The 22,407-nt window shown below is 50.4% G+C and overlaps 1 protein-coding gene across 2 annotated transcripts in view; it reads left to right on the top strand.

Moving 5' to 3' along the window:
- TVP23A (trans-golgi network vesicle protein 23 homolog A) overlaps window positions 1-22,407 on the top strand; it is a 30,851-nt gene that overhangs the window by 5,336 nt on the left and 3,108 nt on the right. For both annotated transcript variants that reach the window (XM_027043267.2, XM_053212917.1), the window contains exons 3-6: window positions 19,977-20,121; window positions 20,638-20,727; window positions 20,913-21,041; window positions 22,028-22,156. In XM_027043267.2, coding sequence (XP_026899068.1) covers window positions 19,977-20,121; window positions 20,638-20,727; window positions 20,913-21,041; window positions 22,028-22,156 — 493 coding nt within the window. The remainder of the gene's footprint in view (window positions 1-19,976; window positions 20,122-20,637; window positions 20,728-20,912; window positions 21,042-22,027; window positions 22,157-22,407) is intronic.

Below are 22,407 nucleotides of genomic sequence, written 5' to 3'. Positions count from 1 at the left end.
GTGTCTCATGGGGTGTCGATTGACATTTCGTTGGTGATTGTTGATGAGAATCTTCTACTGAGCCTGTTGGCTATTTGTATGTCTTCCTTCGAGAAATGTCCAGCCAAGTCCTTTGTTCATGTCTTTTTAAAAATTGTTCTTAATGTTATTCATTTTTGAGAGATGGAGAGAGACAGAGCATGAGTGGGGGAGGAGCAGAGAGAGAGGGAGACACAGAATCCGAAGCAGGCTCCAGGCTCCGAGTTGTCAGCACAGACCTGGACGCGGGGCTTGAACTCATGAACCGGGAGATCGTGACCTGAGCCAAAGTCAGATGCTTAACTGACTGAGCCACCCAGGCGCCCCTCTTTGCTCATTTTTTAATCGGGTGGAGTTTTTGCTGTCGAGTTGGAGGACTTCTTTATATACTGTGTATGTTAATCCCTTATGAGATATGTGATTTGCAAATATTCTCTCCCATTCCATAGGTTGTCTTTCCACTCTGTTGATTGTGTCCTTTGATGCACAAAAGTTTTTTAGTTGGACGTAGTTCTCTTTGTCTATTTTTACTTCCATTATTACTGCTTTTGGTGTCCTATTGTGTGTGTTTTAAATTGGAATATAACTCACATATCATAAACCAGCTTTTAAAGTTTATGTTTTTTAATTTATTTTGAGAGACAGATAGAGAGCAAGTGGGGAGGGGGCAGAGAGAGAGAGAGAGGGAGACAGAATTCCAAGTAGGCTTCACACCGTCAGTGCAGAGCCCGATGCTAGATTCGAAGTCACGAATCGTGTGATCGTGACCTGAGCCGAAATCAAGAGTCAGATGCTTAACCGACTGAGCGCATAGACCACCCTTGTAAAGAATACACCTCAGTGTGGTTTTCAGTATATTCACAAGGTTGTGCAGCCGTCTCCACTGACTGGTTCCAGAACTTTTTCATCTCCCCAGACAGGAACCCTGTACCCATTCAGCACTTACTTGCCCCACGTCTCCCCCCGCCCAGCCCCTGGCGACCATCCATCTACATTCTGCCCCTACTAATTTGCCTGCTCTGGACGTCTCATAGAAATGGAATCACCCAGAATATGGCCTTTTGTCTTTCTTCTTTTGCTAAGCGTCGTGTTTTCCGGGTTTGACCGTGTTTGCACATTTCTTCGTTCCTTTTTATGGCTGAATAATATTTCATCGTATGGCTAAAGCACATGTTGTTTTTCCATTCATAAGTTGATGGCCATTTGCATTATTTCTGCCCTTTAGTTCTTTAAAAAAAATTTTTTTTAGTGTTTATTTATTTTAGAGAGAGAGTGCAAGCTGGGGAGGGGCAGAGAGAGAGGGAGACACAGAATCCGAAGCAGGCTCCAGGCTCTGAGCTGTCAGCACAGAGCCCAACGTGGGGCTGAGATCACAAACCTTGAGATCATGACCTGAGCCTAAGCTGGACGCTTAACCATATGAGCCACCCAGGCGCCTCTCTGCTCTTTGGTTCTTACAAAAAGTGCTGCTGTGAACATTCGTGTACAAGTGTTTCTGTGGACATTTGTTTTTCAGCTCTCTAGGGCGTAAACCTAGGAGGGAGATTGCTGAGCCCTACAGCAGACTCTCTGTTTTAGCCACACTGTGTTACAGACCCACTTTGAGTGAGTACTCTGGGCTTCCAGCTGCCTCGGGGAGTAGGAAGAGCCCAGACTCAAGATCAGACAGACCCTCGGGGCGCCTGGGTGGCGCATTCGATTAAGCGCCCAACTTCAGCCAGGTCACGATCTCGCGGTCTGTGAGTTCAAGCCCCGCGTCAGGCTCTGGGCTGATGGCTCAGAGCCTGGAGCCTGTTTCCGATTCTGTGTCTCCCTGTCTCTCTGCCCCTCCCCGTTCATGCTCTGTCTCTCTCTGTCCCAAAAATAAATAAACGTTGAAAAAAAAAAAAAAAAAGATCAGACAGACCCAGGTTTGGATCTTGAGTCCACCGATCTCCAGTCAGGGTTCACTGAAGTCCAGGCCTGCCTGTCAGGTCATTTCCTCCAACCCACAGGCAATTCCACGCTACCAGCGGGCAAGTAACAACACTGCCCTGGGAGACCCAGGACATTCCCAGGAAGACCTGATGGTAACCCTGTAGTCGCAGTGACCTTGACCAAGTCAGAGCACCTCCTAGATCCCCATCTTCTCGTCTGTCCAGTGGGGATCATGTTGGCTCTATCGTAGGCTTGTGTAAACGGGACTAGGTGAGGCGACAGACATATATAGCCGGCTGAGTGGGACCCCTGGCGCCTTGTGTGGCTTTCATAAATGGTGCCTGTTATCCGCCTTGTGTGTGACTTCTGTGTCCTGCTGCTGTGGGCAGGGCCAGGGTGGGGGCGTGTCCTCAGGTGGAACAGGACATCACACTGCGGCTGTCCCTGGAGCAGGAGACTGTCTCCTGTTGAAAGTTATGTCTATACTCTCAAGGCACTGTCTTTACACAATGCGCGTAGACCCAAAGGCCATGGGGTCCCGCGGATACCCCTGAGTAGGGTGGTTTCCTCTTGCCGCGGACAGAGTTCTTACATCTGATTTTGGTCCTAATTGTCAGGGTTGGTTTATTGGCGGGGTTCAGTCGGTGTTGCATGGCTGGTCCTCACCCGGCCCAGGGTCTTGAGTTAAGGAGGATGCTGTCCCGTGGTCCCAGATGCCCCAGGGAGTCACATGTTAGCGGGGGCCAGGCCCTCGGGCAAAAATCACCAGGAGTCAAAACTGTCCCCACAAATCCCTGACCAGTCGGTCCAGCAGAGTAATGTTCTGCCTCTCAGGAAGCGTCTCCACTGTCGCTTTGTGTTCCCAGGCAGGATAAGAAGCCTGCTCATCCAAATGAGCCACCGATGGAACTGTTGGCTGTTTTTGAGGGGAAGTTAGAGGGAATGAAAAGTAACAGTAATAGCAAACACCGACCCAGCAATTACGATTCATTTAATCTGTATCGCGAACCCGTGAAATGGATGCAATGGTTTTTAGTGCTTTAAGGGTGAAGGCAATTGACAGACTGGACGGAGTTGCTCAGGGGCGCGCGGCTAGGAGGCTGCAGATCTGAGCCCTAGAGTCTGAATCTTGCATCACACCCTGCTGAGGGGGCCAGATGCTCACGCAGGGAGGGACACTTGGGGATGAACCGTGCGAACAGCACTTGTAGGGCTTCTGTGTGGGGCTTCCTCTGGGGAATACGTTACATTGTCCCCTGTGTCCGTGGGAGTGCTGCATTGCTCCCGGTGTTCAGAGCGGGTTTTCTTGACGTCAGCACTAATTGCTATTTGGGATCGATAATTCTGCCTTGTGGGGGTTGTCTTGTGCATTGTACGATTTTAGCAACAGTAGCATTGCACCCTATCCCCAAGTGACAGCCAGGAAAGTCTCCAGAGTGGCCAGATGTCTCCTAGGGGCAAAATTACCCCTGTTGAGAACCCTGATTGGGTTATTCTCCCTCCCTCCCTCCCTCTAGGGTTTGGATTTGGATAAGTTAAATTTGCATTTGAGGGGACTCAGAGCATTCCCAACCCCTCTACGTTTGACATTGACCCGAGGGAAGCTGGTGGGGTGAGAGGTAAGGAAGGAGCAGTCGGCATGTGACCACAGACAGAGCCTTGGCGGCCACCTGCAATGCTCTGAAATCAACACAGGTGCATCTCTAATTGCCACACACACACACACACACACACACACACACACACACACACACCATGCTCCAACACAGAAAGGAGGAGAAGAATTTTGGTTTTTCTTTGTTGTTATCCCAGAAAGTGTTCGCCTCAGTAATTGAGGACCCCTCCCCTGGACCCCTGTCCCCAGTGACCTTGGGGAGGTCGTGCTGCCCCTCCCCCCACTCTGAAATCTATTTTAAACATCTAGAAATACAACACGTAAGCAGGTCCCACCAAGAGCTGAGGGTTTAATTTTAAGGAAGGTCCATGATTACCAAGGAAAACAGCCTGCAGAATCAGGGAACTGGACAAATTTCGGTTCTCTTTGATTAGAGCACAGAATTCATATTTTGAAATTAACTCCTGTATCAACAGCAGCCTAACTTCCCCTTACATTTCTTGCTAACATGAAATCGATTGCATAAGCCCCGTCAACAATAAAATCACCAGAAGGAGATTTTTGCTCAAGTGTGGCCCACACAATCAGGGAGGGCACTGGGGGATGGTGGTCAGGTTCTGATGTTTGATATCGGACAGGAGGCTAACCGTGTGGACCCATAGGATTTAATTCACTCATTCATTTATTCTGGGCTGATGCTACTGACGTGTGGGGCCAGACGTTCTTTTTTTAATTTATTTTTTTAAGTTTAAGTACTTATTTTGAGACAGACTGAGACCGTGTGAGTGGGGGAGGGGCAGAGAGCGAGAGAGAGAGCGAGAGAGAGAGAGAGAGAGAGAGGGAGAGAGAGAGAGAATCCCAAGCAGGCTCCGCAATGTCAGCACAGAGCCTGATGCGGGGCTTGAACCTGAGCCGTGAGATCATGACCTGAGCCGAAACCAAGAATCAGACGCTGAACCGACTGAGCCACCAGCTGCTCCCAGGGCCTGACATTCTTTGTTGAGAGGACTGTCTTGTGCACCGTAGCAGCGTTTCTTGGCCACTACCCCACTGGATCATAGCGGTCCCCGAGTTGTGGCAACCGAAAATGTCTCCAGATATTTATTGCTTTTGCAAAAGGAGCAAAATCACTTCCCTTTTGAGAACCACTGGTTTATTCTTGCGTGCACTTCATTTGTTCGTTAAATCAACAGAAACTTTCTAGAGCCTCTGTGTGCTGAACACTATGCTGGGGGACACAGAGAAAACCAGACAGAGAAAACCTGGTTCTGGTCCTCACGGAACTGACATTTTAACTAAGGAGAAGGCAGTGACTATCTAAGCAAGTATCTGTTAAACAAAGAAACTTTAGAGAGGGATAGTCCCAGGAAGGGAAAGCCAGCAATGTAGGAAGTGAGGAGTGAGAGGGAGAGACAGTTGGAGATTGATTAGGGGGATGGACATGTGAGGCTTTGAAGAGCCCAGTGGCGAATTTGGAGTTTCATCTGCGTCTGATGGGCGATCTTTGTAGAGATTTGAGCAGGGAGGGGACGGTGTGATCTGACCGACACTTGAGAAAGTTGCCTGTGACTGGCATGTGGCCATAGGGCAAGGGTGGAAGCAGCGAGATGTGTTAAGAGGCTGGTGAAGGGGCCAGAGTGGAAGTTGCTGGTGGCCTGGACTGGCTGAACTCCAGGCACACACTCGGGGACTTGGCTCAGACGGACCTTTGTGCAGATTCTTCCAGCTCCGGGGGTGGGAGTCCAAGGTCAGAGAGAGATGGTTGGAAGTGGTGGGGCGGGGAGCCTAGATGCAGGTCTTGGAGTCTCGGGGTCCCAACTTCATCAGCATCTCCGAGGACCTCAAAGAAGGGGCAAGACTTCGGGTCCTCAGGCCCCGTCCCTGAAGGTGCCAACTCAGTCCCTGTGGATATGGGTGTGGAAACCTCCGGCAGCACAGCTTTTCTGTGTCCCAGGCCCCTCGGGAGATTTTTCTCGGTTGTCCCTTTGTGGATGATAGGGAGTGTGCCCACTGTCATCAGCACGGGAGGGTGGGTACAGATACCAAGCTTAGCCCGTAATTTTGCCAGGTGGTGCTCGTGAATTTCCTTAGTAGAGACCAACTCAGTGGGTCTGGGTGAGAATGTGATGGGCCAGCTCCGGGGCTGGCCCTTCCGCAGCCCTGAGGAAATCCTCTCACACCGGGGCTCAGCCTTGGGTGTCCCGGGGCGGCCTAGTCACTCCTCGCTCGTTACAGGAGCAAGGTACTTTCAGGGTGACTCAGATGCAGCCACAGCTCGTGGTAGCAGATCCTGACCTCCTTCCTGCATTGCCATACACATGACTCTCTGCCCTGGATTTTAAAGTACTTTACAATCGAAATTGCAGAGGAATAGTCAGGGGTACTGATTCCAAGCCTCCGACATACTCTCTTAGGCCAGGAAAGTATTTTAAATGAGTTTGATTTTACCTATTTATTTACTGGTTTATTTATACATTTTTTTATGTTTATTCATTTTTGAGAGAGGGAGAGAGACGGAGCGTGAGCGGGGGAGGGGCAGAGAGCGAGGGAGACACAGAATCCGAAGCAGGCTCCAGGCTCCGAGCTGTCCGCACAGAGCCCGACGTGGGGCTCGAACTCATGGACTGTGAGATCATGACCTGAGCTGAAGTCGGATGCTTAATCGCTGAGCCACCCTGGCGCCCCTAAAAATTACTTATTTCTTAAACAATTTTGAAGACCAGTTCAAAACATTTGTATGTTGATTGCAAGTTTAATTCCATGTCCTTGGACAAGTTAAACTACAGTTTTCATTGCAGCATTAGTCATTGTTTGGGCCCCAAATTGACCCACAAACACCTGCATACATACACATGCGCAGCAGTGACGAAACTTGCTACTCTCGATGTGATGATTTGTGGGCCCCAGATGCAGAAATCATAAAACACAGCAACAGCATACGTTGATAGAAAATAATATTTTGGGGGCACCTGGGTGGCTCAGTCAGTTAAGCGACTGGCTCTTAATTTTGGTTCAGGTTGTGAGCTCACGGTTTGTGAAATCAAGCCCCATGTCAGGCTGACGGTGCAGAGCCCACTTGGGATTCTCGCCCTCCCTCTCTGCCCCTCCCCTGCTTGTGCTCTGTCTCTCTCTCTCTCTTTCTCTCAAAATAAATAAACATGAAAAAAAATTTTTAAAGAAAATATTTTGAATCAACATCCTGAAAAGGACTTAAAAACCTTTCTACTTTGAAATAAATTCAAACTTACCAGAAAGCAAGAACAGTACAGAGAACTAACACATGCCCTTGACCTGGGTTTACCAGCTGTTAATACTTTGCTGTGTGTGTGTGTGTGTGTGTGTGTGTGTGTGTGTGTGTGTGTAGGTGTGTATGCATACCAACCCAGGATTACCCACTGCATTTAGTTATTCTGGAATATTCCTAGCCTTTCTTTTTTTAATTTTTTATTTTAGAGAGAGAGCACGCGTGCGAGCAGAAGAGAAGGGCAGAGGGAGGGAGAGACAGACGACAGAGAGACCGGAGAGAAGGGGAGACAGAATCCCAAGCAGGCTCTGCACCATCAGCACAGAGCCCCATGTGGGGCTTGAGCTCACCAGCTGTGATATTGTGACCTGAGCCAAAATCGAGAGGCAGATGCTTAACCGACCGAGCCACCCAGGCACCTCTCAAGCTCTGTCACTATTGAATAGGTGGCCCAGAAATGGCATTTTTTGCCCTCCCCCACCTCTGAGCTGCACTCCAGCCCCCAGAATGGTCTTTGATTCTCTTCGCCAAAGAACCCAGGGTTCCTTAGAGAGGAGCCGGTTCCAAATCTGGATGCAGAAACTGCTCTGTCTGCATGTGGCAAATTCTTTTGTTGCCAGAAAGAACAAATATGTTTTGAAATGTCACACAAATTCTAAAGAACCCAGTTTAACAGGGCTCCCACGGGCCGTGCTGGTGATTCGGTATCTGCTGAATGAATTAACAGTTAAGTTCATTAATATGAGTTAATATGATTTCTGTTCTCCCATTAAATAACCTACAAGTTGGGCCCTACCACCCACGGCCTTTGTTTCCAAGGTGCTGTAAGATGCACGTTCAGTTATAGCTGTTGGGGGTGCGGGGCAAGAAATGAATACCATGTTAATAATTGTGTCCATTTGTGCGTACGTCCTGATTCCAGAAATGTTAAAATGGCCAAAATGGAAGGAAAGACCGGATTCTCTCCATTTTGTGGATGAGGCAGCTGAAGCTTCCGAGATTCAGGCAAGAACCCAACCTCACACAATAGCTAACATTTGATGCCTTCACATGCTGCCCTTTCTGGCAAAATCTAGTAGCTCTTGAGAAATAAAAGCACATACATGGGTGAGTTAGGTGAATTCTGCTTTCTATTTTCAGTGCCCAAAGAAAGCACCCCACTCAGATCCAGGGTAAAAACAAGTAACAATACGGATTTCTTACCTTGTTCGACCTCTCTGAGGTGCCTGCCACCTGCTCTAAAGTACCTTTGTGCTGGCTTCTACTCCAGCCTTCTGGAAAATCAGTCCTTTCTCTCCCTCGGTTAATAACTCTAGGTCTCCCATTTAAAAGAGGTGAGCGTAACAGCATCTTGCCCCCACGGCCTCATCCCCCTACCCCCACCTCTCTCCAAGTAAGGCTGGGACCCTTCATTTTACCACCTGGATTCTTAGAGGAACCTGACTCTCCTTGTCCTTCCTCCCTTTGAAACCACCTGACAAAACATAACGTGGGTTACAGTTAAAACTCTTCAACATTAGAGCCTGTATCAGTTAGCTCCTGCTGCATAACAAATTACGTCAGACTTAGTGGGTTCAGACAGCAAACATTTATTATCTCACGCTGTGAAGGTCAGCAGTGTGGGAGCAGCTTAGCTGAGTGGTTCTGGTTCTGGGTCTCATGAGGCTGCAGTCAAGTGATTAGCCAAAGCTGAGGTCATCTGAAGGTCCAACTGGGGCTGGAGGAGCCACTTCCAAGATGGCGCCTTCACATGGCTGTTGGTTGGGCGCCTCAGCTCCTTGCCATGTGGGCCTCTCCATAGTGCTGACAACAGAAGACAGCTGGCTTCTCCCAGGGAGAGAGAGGAAGAGAGCAAGAGAAAGTGACCAATCTCAGAAGTGACATACAGTCATTTGTAGTATATTCTATCAGTCATGCAGACCAGCCCTGGTTCACTGTGGGAGGTGACCATACAAGGGTGTGAACACCAGGAGATTGGGATCACTGGGGAACATCTCAGAGGCTGGGTACTTACAGAGCCCAGCCCAAAGAAGGAACGGACGTGCGTGTGGGCACAGAGTGCCCCCCGGGCTCCAGGCACTGGTATGAAGTAGATATGATTATCACCATTTTTCAGGGGAGGAAGCTGGACCAGGAAGGTAGAGTCACTTGTCGAAGGTCACACAGTAAATAGGAGAACTGAAATTTGCAAGGCAGTCATCTACTTCCTTGGCTACTTAAAAAAAAAAATTATGTACATATATGTATATATATTATAGAGCGTTCCAAACACGCACACCACATAGAATAAAATCATGAACCCCACGGACCCATCACTCAGCTTCAGAAATGATAAACTCATGGCCAGTCCTTTGAATTATCCCCTGGTTATTTTGAAGCAAACCCCAGACACCACATCACGTCACTTCAAGCATAATTTGATATGTTCTCTCTAAAAGAAAACTCATTTTTATTTTTAGTTTTTAAAGGACATTTTCTTTTTCTTTTCTTTTTCTTTTTTAAGTTTATTTATTTTGAGAGAGAGGGCCAGAGTGCATGCAGGGGAGGGGCAGAGAAAGAGGGAGAGACAATCGCAAGCAGGCTCTGCACTGTCAGTGCACAGCCTGACGTGGGGCTTGATCCCATGAACTGCGAGATCGTGACCTGAGCTGAAATCAAGAGTCGGACGCTTAACCGACTGAGCCACCCAGGCGCCCCGAGAAAACTTACTTTTGAAAGCAGAACCACAGTAGCATTCCTCACTTTAAAATAATAATTCCCAAATACTGTGAAATATCCAGCCAGTGTCCAAAGTTTCTTGATTGTGTCATAATTTTATTTACTTATTTGTTGGAACTGCAGCCCAGTAACATTCCCACGTTGCCGGATTTCTTAGGTCCTTTTAACCATAGGCTCCCCAGTCTCCTTCTGTCTTTTCTAACCCTTTGCCATTGCTTTGATGGTCTGTAGAGCTTCCTCCAGTCTGGATTTTGTTTGTCCTTCAGTATTTTCCTTGGCCCCCCTAGATTTCTTGCATGTTAGTAGTTGGAGCCGGAGGCTGGATGGGATTCCGGTGTGGTTGATTTGACGCCAGTTTCAAGGGGGCAGGGGGTGGGGTGTCCTTCCACCGGGGGCTCCTGATGCCTGCTTGTCCTCAGCTCTGTCCCTCCCTGAGTCCTCTCCGTGTGAACTGTAGTGATCTACAGTCTCCCCCTCGTCGACGTTTTGGTCATTGGCAGGTGTACGTTACAGAGACAGGGCACATTGTGTGTTAGATTCTTGCCCTTCATTCTCCTGTGTTGTAGACACAAGCGCGTCCTCTTTTTTCTCCCATAGGTGAGCGGAGGGCTTGTAAGTATCAGATGAGTTGCAGATTGTTTCTCAGATGGTCCCACCGTGGCCGGGCAGGAGCCTCTTCCAGCCGGTTTCTGAGTCTTTTGTCCGACTTCCATGGTCTTTGACAGCCTCCTTGCTACCTGGGGTGTACGGATGCCCCGGGCTTGTGTGCATTTGTCCATCTGTGCCTGGAATCCCCGCGTGGAGTCCAGAGGCCAGCGTCTTGGTGCGTCTCTGGCCTCAGCTCCCAGGCTCTGTGGCCACACAGTGTGTCAGGTGGACCCAGACTCATCTCTTAGTGGATGTATTGGGGGGAGAGGTTTCACCAATGTCTGTGGCTCAGTGGGGGGCAGCTGACAGGTGTGGCAGCCTGGAAACTCTAGGCTGAAACGAAGGACTTGGGTTCTGGTGCAGAGTCTGCCGCTCAGAGCAGCTGCTAGCACTTAGCCAGCCTTCCCGACCCGTCTTTGGGCAGACCCGGTTCCCTCTGGGGCGTGAAGCCAGAGAGAGGGGAGGTGGGGCCTGATTCCAGCTGCCATTACCTACATAAATGCTTCTTTGCTCAGAGCCTGGGGCGATTCACTTCACCTTGCTTCCTGGCTTCCTCATCTGCAAGATGCCTCTGTGTCCCCTTCCTACCTGGCTTCCTTGGGCTCAATTGTCCCAAGGTGGGTGTTATGGGTTGACTTGTCTCCTCTCCCCCCAGAAAAGATCTGTGGAAGTTCTAACCTCTAGTCCCGCAAAAGGTGAGCTTATTTGGTAAGAGGGTCTTTGCATTTGCAGATAGGATTAGTTAAGATGAGGTCACACTGGAGCAGGGTGGGCTGCTAATGCAGAGTGACTGGTGTCCTTATAAAAAGGCAGGCCCGTTGACGCCGTGCGACACTGGGGGCAGAGATTGAGGTGAGGCAGCCACAAGCCCAGGCACGCCACCAGAAGGTAGCGGAGCGGCACGGGATGGATCGTCCCCACGGCCCTCAGCGGAACCAGCCCGGTCCACGCTGTGAGTTTGGATTTCTGGCCTCCGGGTGGGCAGGGAGAACTTTCTGTTGTTTTAAGTCACCCCGCTGCTGGTGCTTTGTTCACAGTAGCTCCAGGAGACGAATACAGCGGGTGGCTGCTTTCCCCGATTCCTGCCACCCCCAGGTTGCTCTGAGGCCCCAGCAGCACTGGCATCACCTGGATGCTCATTGAGATGCAGACTCTTGCCCCGCCCCCACCCCCGCCCTCCCGAATCAGAATCCTGATTGAACGAGGGACCCAGGTGATCCGTCTGTGGAAGAAGGGGGTGGAATGGCGAGTCCCCGATGCACTGTGTCTGGGAGCAGCTGGCATTTATTGAAGCCCCGCTGCCCGCCAGGCAGTGCCCCAAGCCCTCAGGGACCTTATCGTCCCCTCGTGGGTTCCCCGCATCTCCCTCCAGTCAGCGCTGCCACCGTGCACGTGCTGCTCCGCTTGGGGCACGTGATTCATGTGAACTACACCTGATTGGCACCCCACCCCCACCCCAGCAGCCCTTCTCACCCCGTTTCATGGGTGAGGAGAACGGGACTCTCACAGAGAGGTTAAGCCACCTGCTCAGGGTCACCCAGGTCTTCGGTGGTGGAGCTGGGATGTGAACCCAGCCAGACCGCTGATCAGCGTGTCCCAACTTGTACCCAGAGCCGCTAGTCACCGCTCCCCCCACGCCCCCTTTTTTGGGAGAGCTCCTGAGGGCGGCTCTCATTTCCCCATTTCTTTTCTCTCGCTTGGAAGTTGTGGTAAACTACACATCATGTAAAATTGGCCATTTTTAACCATTTAAAGTGAACGATTCTGTGACAGGCGTGGAACCATCACCATTGTCTGGTTCTAGAACCTTTGCATCCCCCCAAAAGGAAACCCCCTTGCCCATTGAACGCAAACTCGCCCGTTCCCCTGTCCCCCTGCCCCCTGCAGCCTCTCCTGTGCTTGCCCTCTAGATTGGCCTGTTCCGGATGTTTCCCAGGAGTGGAATCCTACCCTATGTGCCCCGGCTGCTTTGGCTCAGCATTTCCATTTGTTTTCTGGGTTCCTCCGCGTTGTAGCAGGTGTTAGCCCTTCGTCCCTTCTTTTTTTTCATGTTTTTTATTGTGGTTACATATGCATCATCTAAAATGGACCATTGTGACCATTTCCAAGTACTGGAAATGGTCGGTGCTGGTAAGTACGTTCACATTGTTGTGCAAGCGTCACCGCCGTCCGTCTGCCAAACCGAAACTCGGTACACATTGAGCAATGACTCTGTTCCCTCGCCGTCCTGCTTCGCTGGCTGTGTGAACCTGCCTGCTCTAGATTCCTCGCGCAGGTGGATCCGACAGTATCTCTGCCTTTTTGTCTGGCTTCTTTCACTTTAGCCTCACGCTTTCAAGGTCTGTCCTCCCGATGGCCTGTGTCCATGCTTCCTTCCTCTCTCTGGCCGTATAATGTCCCGCTGTGTGGATCGGTCCCATTTTGTTCATCTGCCTAGCGCTGGACACGTTTCGGCCATCGGGAAGGTTGCTGCTGTGCACACACACGTGCAGGTTTTTGCTGGAAGACAGGTTTTCTGTTGTTTTGGCTTTCCAGTTGTTGTGAAAACTCTGGGCTCTGTGGCTGGGGGAGGGGCGGGTGTCTCTGCCTTGGTGCCCTCCCGGGAAAGAGGGGAGGATCCCCCCAGAGGGCCCACATGGGCCGAGCAGCCAGGGGCCCACTGACTTGTCTCTGGGGGTCCACTTTAACTTGCTGCTAAGCCTGTCCAGCCTCTAAAGTTGGGATGCCTCTTTAAGAAGAAATAAAGAACAGAAACAAGTTACAACCCTGGCAACCAGAGGGAAGTCTGCTTATTTTGTTTGTTTGTTTAAATTTGCTAAAACACTCAGACTTCTGTCGTGCTGACCTTTGAATCCAAGCCGTGAGGACATAGCGGTCCGCATCTGTGTAGGCGTCCCAACTGTCTGAAAACCTGCCTGTCCCGGGCTCAGTTGACAGAGGTGGGAGGGGGACATTGTCGCTTGAGGCGACGAGTGACTCTGCAGGACAGAGGTGTGAACACTACCTCTGGGGCATTCGGGGGAAGAAACCTCTGATTCTGTGCAGACGTTTCGCCCCCCGCCGGCTGGCCAGGCCCACGGGGTTTCGGAAGGGCACAGAGGGGTCCCCGCTTTTAGAGGCCGCAGAGACCCGCACCTGTTTGTTTTTTTGCTCCTGGAGCCGAGTCCATGTTGAGGAAGGAATAGGGAGGGCCCCTTGATTGAGAGGAGCCCACGAGTCCCCTGAGGTGTAGTTAAAATGCAGATGGGGGCTCAGGAGGCCTGGTGGGGGTCTGCTGATCACACGTTTCCAGTGAGACCCCAGCAGTCGAGGGGAGCGGATGAGGGATGGGCAGGCGGCGTTGCGCCTGGGGGTCCCCTTCCTCCCACGTCTTCATGCTGGCACGCTGCTGGGAGCGGAAGACACACCTGACTCTAAGTGGGCGTCGGGGCTGAAGAAATAAATAGCACACTGCTCATTTTTACCAGTTGGGGGAAAACCTCTGACAGAGGATGTCTAAAAGGAGCATCCCCAGCCCAGGCTTTCTCCCCGCCCGCCCCCCACCCCCCCCAACAAATTGTAACCATGAATGAGAAACAGCAGAGTGATTAGCCACAGCCACCTCATGCCCCCTCTGGTCTGGTGTCCTAGGGATTTCCTGTCCAGGAACGTCAGGCACCTGGGGCAGATGTTGTCCTCCCATCTTATAGATGAGTAAACCAAGGCCCTGAGCCTCGGCCAGGGCCGTACATTCACTCGGCAAGGATGGTGTGCGAGCCTGGGTCTAGGCTCTCTGGCTCTCCCTGCCCCCACTGTCTGGGTAGGGGCTGGGCAGGCATTTATGTTGCAAGTAGGAGTGGCCTTTTGTTGGTTGGTTGGTTGGTTGGTGGTTTCTTTCTTTCTTTCCTTTTTTTTTTTTTTTTTTTTTTTTTTTTTTGGTGCGAGGAGTTGGTAAGCCCAGAAGAAAGGACCTGCTTTCTGGAATTTTCCTCATGCATCCAACTGTAATGGTCAATTACTCAGTTGGGGATTTTTAGGTCTGGATTTTTATTTTGACCACAGATAACCCCCAGAATATCAACTCGTGGGCTTGGTTTATTCTTGCCTCAATGCAAAGTTGAGGTTGCCTCTGATTTCTTTTTATACTTTTTAATTTTAATTTACATAAAAGTACAGAGAACAGTGAGCCTCCATTGGGATCAGCACGTGGCCAGTGTTACATCCTCACCCCTGCATCCACTCCAGCCCCTGGGTCGTTGGGATGCAAATTCTAGGCACAACCTCATATGCTTGGTTGGTTGGTTGGTTGTGGCAGAGTAAACCGAAGAGTAAAGATACGGTCTTTCCTCATCCTTTGTCCCAGTGAAAAGCAGAGCTTTCCCCAGTGTCTGAAAGATGATATATATGACATATATATGATATATATGATATATATCATATGCATATATATCATATAAATCATATATATGATATATATAAAATGTATATTCTATAATCTAATTAAATATATATAGTTTTTGGTTTTTTTCAAGTATGCTTCATGCCCAGTGCGGAGCCCAATATGGGGCTTGAACTCACGACCCTGACATCAAGAGTCGGATGCTTCAGTGACTGAGCCACCCGGGTACCCCTGAAGGAGGAGGTTTTAAATTGAAGGAAGAGAACGTAAAATAGAATGTTTGCTGAGGAATTCAAGCTGGAGATAGTCTTTAAAAACCAGAGCATGATTTTCAAAGTAATTTAAACAAACACAAGACAATTTTTTAGGATACTGTTCAATCTCTGCTGAATTTGGGATTAAACCAACCTTTCCCCCTCAAGTCAGACCTTCCTTAGAAGCGTATGGGAGGGGCGCCTGGGTAGTTCGGTCGGTTAGGCGTCTGACTCTTGATTTCAGCTCAGGTCATGATCTCACAGTTTGTGACATTGAGCCCCTGTTGGGCTTTGCACTGATAGCCCGGAGCCTGCTTGGGATTCTCTCTCTCCCTCTCTCTTTCTCTCTCTTTCCCTCCCCTGTTCACCTTCTCAAAATTAACCTTAAAAAAATGGGACAGGGGACTTGTGTCCTTGTGGGACCTCCCCCTATTTTATTTTTTTTACTTTGTTTAGACACAGCCTCTCCCCAACCCCCATCCACCACCCTCTGTGTCCATTTTTTAGAGCAGTTTTAGGTTTACAGAAAAAATGAGCAAACAGTACAGAGTCCCCATGAGCCCTCCCCCGCCCCAAAGTTTCCCCTATTAACAGCTTGCATTAGTGTCTTGGATGTGTTACAAACCAACACGGCATTGTTACCTACAGTCCCTTGTTTACATGAGGGTCCGTGCTGGCGGTGGGCATTTTCTAGGCTTTGACATAAGCATAATGACATGTATCCACCATTGTGTTGTGGAGAGGATTTCACTGCCCTGAAAATCCCCGTATTCTTCTCTCCCTTCCCCCCACTGTCCACAACCCCTAGCAACTTTTTTTTTTTTTTTTTTTAACTGTGTCTACCATTCAGTTTTTCCCAGAATGTCCCTAGTGTTGGAGTCCTACAGTAAGCAGCCTTTTCACACTGGCTTGATTTTGTAACATGCATCTAAGGTTCCTCTTGGCCTTTTCATGGCTTGAGAGCTCATTGCTTTTTAGGGCTGAATAGCATTCCCCTGTGTGGAAGGACCCACAGACGATCGATTGACCTATGGAGGACATCTTGGGTCACTCCCAGTTTGGGGCAGTGATGCATAAGGTTGCTGTAAATAACTGTGTCCTGTGGTAGGTGTGGACTGAAGTTTTAGACTCATTTGAGTAAATCCTGAGCAGCGTGATTACTGGATTGTATCACATGTAGAGTTTTTAGGGTGATTTGCAAAGATTGGTCAGGAGCTTCAAGCAAAACTTTTCAAAGGTATAATGTACATAAAGTACGCTAAAGTAGATGGTTTGAACTTTTTTTTTAAAGTTTGTTTATTTTGAGGAGGAGAGAGGGGGCAAGTAGGGGAGGAGCAGAGAGAGACGGAGAGAGAAAGAATTTCAGGCAGGCTCTGCACCATCAGTGCAGAACCCAGTGTGGGGCTCGAACCCAAGAACCGTGAGATCATGACCTGAGCCGAAGTTGGATGCTTAACCAACTGGGCCACCCAGGTGCCCCTGGTTTGAACTTTTATACATGTATCCAGACGAGATGGAGATACAGAGTGTCTCCGGCACCTTTGTCACCTTCTCAGTCACCCTCCCCTCAACCACCCCCAGAGAAAAAGATGCTCTGATTTCTAGCACGATCCATTGGTTCTGCCAGCCAGCCAGCTCCCAGCCTGCAGCTTCTGAAAGCAGATTTTTTGCGGGGGGTGGGGGGGGAGGTGGGGGGCCATTAGTAGCAGTTAGCTTTATTTTGGTTTGTTTTTAAAATTTTTTTCACTTTTACTTATTCTAGAGCATGAGCTCTCCAGTGAACAGAGAGGGAGGGAGACAGAATATGAATGAGAGGATAAGAATCTCAAGCAGGCTCCCTGCTCCGCGTGGAGCCCGACGCAGGGCTTGCTCGTACAACCCTGGGATCCTGGCCTGAGCCGAAATCGAAATCAAGACTCAGATGCTCAACCCACCGAGCCAGCCAGGCACCCCTATTTTGATTTGTTTTGAATAGCGCCCAGTATCATCATTGTTCATGCCGGTCTGGGGCAGAGGCTGGCATACTTTCTGGGTAAGAACATTGTCGACTTGGCAGGCTAGCGAATGAGTAAGCGTGGCTGTGTTCCAATAAAACTTTACTTACAAAACAGGAAGTGGGCCAGATTGGGCTCCTGGGCCAGAGTTTATGAGTCCAGGGTACAGTGGTGCTTTTCCTTTGCAAAATTCAGGTCTGGGCTGCGCTGCAGGCCCGGTCCCGCCTGCCCTGGGAGGGGGTAGTAGCCTGGCGCACACCTTTATGCTTCCTCAGGTGGCTTGCACGTGCCTTCCGGGCCGAGAACCTTCCACATCCCCTCCGAGGGGAAGACCGCAGCTGTGGGGCACAGAACTGTGAACATGGATTTACGCTAAAACACACACCCATAAGGACTGGCCCCCCCCCCCCCCCCCCACCACACCTGAAGCAATTTCATTTCCCCTCCTCTCCTCTCCCTTCCTCCTCCTCCTCCTCTCCTCTGGGCCTGGCCTGTCGAGGGTCGCCTACCGAGCGAGCGGAAAGTGCTACCTGTTCAAGCTGAGCAATGGAGAAGGTTCTTCGGTGAAATGGAGGGATGGGCGGGCTTGATATGGAGAGGTCAGGAGTCTCGGGAGATCCCTGCAGAGACGAAGGTCTGCCCCTGGCTAGTGAGAGAGAAAGTTGTGGTCTTGAGGGGAATTTCACAGCTGGGTTCCTTGGAGGTAGATGGGTTTCGAGTGACTGAGGGCTGAGGTAAGCCGTTTACAGTCTCTGAGCACGATCTGTTTCAAGCACTTTTGACGTGCCACCTTCCACTTGATCTTTTAATAGCTAGGATGTGGCTGGTGTTGGCATTCCCATTTTACAGAAGTGGAGATTGAGTGCCCAGAGGTTGTGTGGCTGAGGGAGGGCGGCGGAGCCGCTCCGAGGTCGGAGCGGGATTTGAACGTGGGCAGTCTGGCACCTCAGGACTGGTTGCCTCTCTAGGGGCAAGCGGGTGGGTGCCTGGGAGGGTGGAGTTGGAAGCCAGTGGCCTTGGGATGTGGAGGTGACTGTCAGGGTGCTCTGTGGCCATGGAGGTGGCAGAGAGAACCCCGGGGGGTGGCAGACTGCCCCCTCCCCCCCGCCGTCCCCAGGCAGGGAAAGGCAGACAGGCAAAAGCCATGGCCCTCACTGCTCTCAAGACCAGGAAGCTCCCCCTGTGAGTGCTGGCGGGGGACAGAGGCGGACCGAAGGAGGGTTTGGAGGGTGGTCCAGAGGACAGCCTGCATTGGACAGGATGAAAGCCGTATTTGAGGGTGCAGGAGGCATCCTTTTCTACTTTGGCCTTTGGGTAATGATGGCCACGATAATAGTACTTTCCATTATAAATTAAGGAAATCATTTGACGGGTACCCAACTAAGCAGAACCTTCCAACAATGGGAATTTTTCTGCATTAGTTAGGAAACCACAGCCAAAAAAAAAAAAAGTGGGTGGGCAGGGGATTTATTCGAATGCATGAACTTCCAGGTTTTAGCCTGGATCTGTGGACATGGGTGGGTGTCTCCTACGTCTTTTAGGTCTACACTGTTCTACAATATAAACTCAACTACACGACTTGGCACGACAAATATTTGCCGAGAATCTTAAATGCCAGGTACGATTATCAGGCATGTAAAATGATCTCAAACATGGCTTTTTCCCTGAAAGAACTTTCATTTCTGGAAAGAGGACTTCTTTATCTTCAGGGTGGAGGCATTAGGATTGTATTAAGACATTTAGTTAAAAGATTCTCAAGATTTAAGGTTAGGGGCGCCTGGGTGGTTCAGCTGATTAAGCATCTGAGTCTTGATTTCAGCTCAGGTCATGATCTCAAGGTTTGCGAGTTCAAGCCACGCGTCGGGCTCTGTGCTCTCTGCTTCGGCCCTCTCCGTTCACGTATGTGTACTCCCTCATGAACATTTAAAAAAAAGATTTAAGGTTAAAAGGGCATCAGAGACTGCTGAGGGTCTTACGTTCGGGAATATTCCAGATCTGGAGAATCTATGAGATCACATCCGATTCTTCAGGGCTAGGTACATGTCCCCGGCTGGCTTGCACCCCGCCCACCAGGAGAGCTCAGGATATGAAAGGCACAGAGGAGAAGTGTTCTGGCGAATGGCCGGTGGTTTGGCACCTCTCGCTCCTCCTTTGGAACACCAGGAGTAAATTCAGAAGCCACTATGAGTTCCTGTTCTCAATCAGTTCACGTTCCCTTGAGAGTCAGAAACCGCACAATTACACAGGAACCCAGTTCGCTTATTCTGTGCCATCCTTCTTGGAAAGAACGAGCAGGTGCCTGCCTGATGCCACTGCCAGTTGGAGGCTCATGGGCCAGTATGAAACACGGCCTGTGATATTTTATTAATCGATCAGTCTCTGTCCTTTAAAAATATTTTCCCGTTGCAACTTTTCATTTCTGGCTTCTCGTGCAAATAGCAGATCCAGCAGAGCTGGGTGAGGAGGCCTGCCCCTTCCTCCTCTCCCTCCAGAGCCCTGGCTGGTGCTTTAACTGCCAACCACCGTCCCCCTTGCAGGGCTGCCTTCTCCATCTTGGCTGCTTGTTTCTTCCCGTGCTCTATCAACGTAGATGCCAGAAGGGTCCCCTCCCTGGTCCGTGTCACCCACCACCAGCACCTGCCTGACCCCTGTAGGTCTTTGTTCTCTCCGCCCTGGATACATGGGTGGCCTCGTCATCCATCTAACCTTGGGTCTCTGGTCTCTCAGACTTTTTTCTTTATAAATTGCTGTGAGACAGGTCAGGATTTCCCTCTCTCCAGGAACACGCGTTCCCTGGTGACACGAGACTGCACCCATGGGCTGCACGTGGACTGCTCTGTTACTGGTGGAATAACCCAACCTTTACCTTTAGGGAACTGGTCCTTATCACTGCCAGGTGGGGAGGCAGTGACCACTGTCCTGTTTCACTTCAGAGGTACCCAAGTTTCAAAGAAGGCAAGTGATCTTTGAAATCGAGTTAGGGGAAAGTACTGGATTCTTCGAGAGGGGAGAGATGCTAGTATACTAATGACTGTTTCAGAACTTGTGACTTAGGGACGTTTGCAGAGCTGCGGCCTGAGTCGGGCTCGCAGTGCACTGGGGACAACTCGGAAAGTCAGAACCCACAGAGTGAGCTCGGTGACGGTCCTCTTGGCCTTTGCAGTGAGGGGGCTTCTGGGTTCTTTCCTAGGCACCCGTTGGCCACCTTTTTCCATCTGTTTTTCCGAGTGAGCGCCATCGTCACCTATGTGTGCTGTGACTGGTTCAGCAGAAGCTTTGTGGGCTGCTTTGTCACTGTGCTTCTCCTCCTGTCCTTTGACTTCTGGTCTGTGAAGGTAAGGCCCCTTTGCTCATGATGCCATCGTTCCAGAAACACAAGGGCTGTGTTTCTAGATGGTGACCCTCCTGCTGCACGTGGCCGATTTGAGCCGAGAGGTACTTTTGTTGAAACTGCAAATACATACTGAGCCGACATTACTTGAAATTCAAGTTAAAACCCATTGTTCAGAGCTGAACGATGGTTCTGGTCCTCAGTTGTCATCGCTGCAAGGACGTGTCTTATGCGAGTGACAGCTCCACCTGGCTTTGGATTTTTGGCAAACCTGGCATACGTTTAAAATATGCCACATATTTTTGGGGGGTGTGTGCGTGGTGGGGGGGGGGGAGTCACTTACAGGTAAACTGAGGTGAAAATTAGGAGACTCCCACGGATTCTCAGAACCTGCCATGGTTCAGTTCCCCTCTCCCCGTACTCCCGGGACAAGTTCAACACGAACGGACTTTTGTCTGTCAGTGAAAAGACGACTTGTTCTTTATGGCGTGCCTCGGGTCCTTCTGTCCATGTCCCCCAGAACGTGACCGGGAGACTGCTGGTGGGCCTCCGCTGGTGGAACCACATAGACGAAGACGGGAAGGGCCGCTGGATTTTTGAGGCCAGAAAGGTACCGTCTGCTACGGGTCCGCCTCGCAGCGGGGACGTGGCTGTGGAAGTTTGCGCGGGTCCCCTCTGGGCTCCATGCGGGTCTGGTTGCCGCCCCCATCGGCCCTGCGCCTGGTGGCCGCCGCATGCAAAGAGCGAGAACGGGAGTGCGCTCCCGTTGAAGACGGGGCCCTCCCTCCCCGGCAGGCGTCCCCGCAGCGCAGCGTGGCCACAGAAGCAGAGGCGCGCATCTTCTGGCTTGGCCTCGTCATCTGCCCGCTGATTTGGACCGTGTTCTTCTTCAGCACCTTGTTCTCCTTGAAGCTCGAGTGGCTGGTAAGGCACCGCCTGGCCCTGGCGTGGCTCCGCCATCTGCGCGCAACAGGGGGCACGAGCGGGTTCCGTTGTCGTCTGCCAATTGGTTGGAAACCGCTTTACCGAGATGGTTCACGTACCGGGCCATTCACCCATTAGCGTGTGCCATTCGCCGGGTTTCCAGGGGATTCACTGTGGTGCCGTCAACACCACAGCCAGTGTGGGGGTAGTTTCATCCCCCCAGAAAGAAACCCTGTACCTTTTAGCCCTCACTCCCTCCTGGCCCTGCTCCTCGTTCTTCTGTTTCAATAGGCTCACCTATTCCAGGTACTTCCTATAACTAGGATTCTAGAACACGATTGCTTGTGATCTTCTCTCACTTAACATGGGATTTTCAAGGTTCGTCGGTGTTGCAGCATTTATCAGTATTTCTTTCCTTTTCTATGGCTGTGTAATAGGCCCCTATACCGCCACGCTACGTTTGCTTTATCCACTCCCCCACCGATGACCATGGGCTGGATCTTCTGGATGCCTAGGAATAATGCTGAGGAAGGAGTTGAAAGCAAAAGCATGTGCTAGCCTACTCTGGAACCCTTCCTCAATAGGAATAAGCTCACCTCAGAGTTATGAAGTTTCATTTCAGTTTTCTTACCATCTTAGTGCTGTGATCTGCCTCACTGGGAAAACAAAATACCCACAGACCGTAGGAGCAGCAGTATAATTAAAAGCAGGGGCTCTGGAGTTTGGATGCCAGTCCAGCCCTGCATCGGCTCTGGGACTGTGGGCAACTTTGGTTCTCTGGGCTTCACTTTCTTCCCTGTAAAATGGGATGATAATGGCACCAACCTCTTGGGTTGTTGACAAGGTACCTATGATGATCGGCGAGTGCTCAGAGAAGGTTGGCTGTGACTAGGTACAGGCCAGAGTTGCTTCTATGTGGTTTGGGGGGAGGGGGTGGGTGGGGTTCAATATATGCTCTTAAAAGAATTTGCTTTGTTTGAGCGCAGGCCCTTGTGACAGCTGGGATTTCTCTCCAAGCTGCTAACCTCTATGGCTACATCCTTTGTAAGATGGGAGGTGAGAGGGACATCGGCAAAATCACAGCCAGTTTTCTGTCCCAGATGGTGTTCCAGACGGTGAGTTACTAGAGTCTTCCTCCCGGACCCCTGCACTCCAGACGCCGAAAGGGAAGGAGGCCCACTAGCCAATGCAATTTTAACATTTTCTGTATCAACCAAGCTACCCTGTCAGTACCCCCCAAAAATACCACACAAAAATATTTTTTAACTTTGCATATATTTCTACACGTGAGAGTAATCTTTGAAATTTGACCAGGCTCTTCTTACAACTGGTTGAACCATCTTAAAATCTGACCAGGGCTGCTTTA

This window comes from Acinonyx jubatus, chromosome E3 (genome assembly GCF_027475565.1).
Source record: "Acinonyx jubatus isolate Ajub_Pintada_27869175 chromosome E3, VMU_Ajub_asm_v1.0, whole genome shotgun sequence".
In the NCBI taxonomy this organism is placed as follows: Eukaryota; Metazoa; Chordata; class Mammalia; order Carnivora; family Felidae; genus Acinonyx; species Acinonyx jubatus.
The sequence above is the reverse complement of the archived record's forward strand: the minus strand, read 5'-3'. Positions and strand labels throughout refer to the sequence as shown.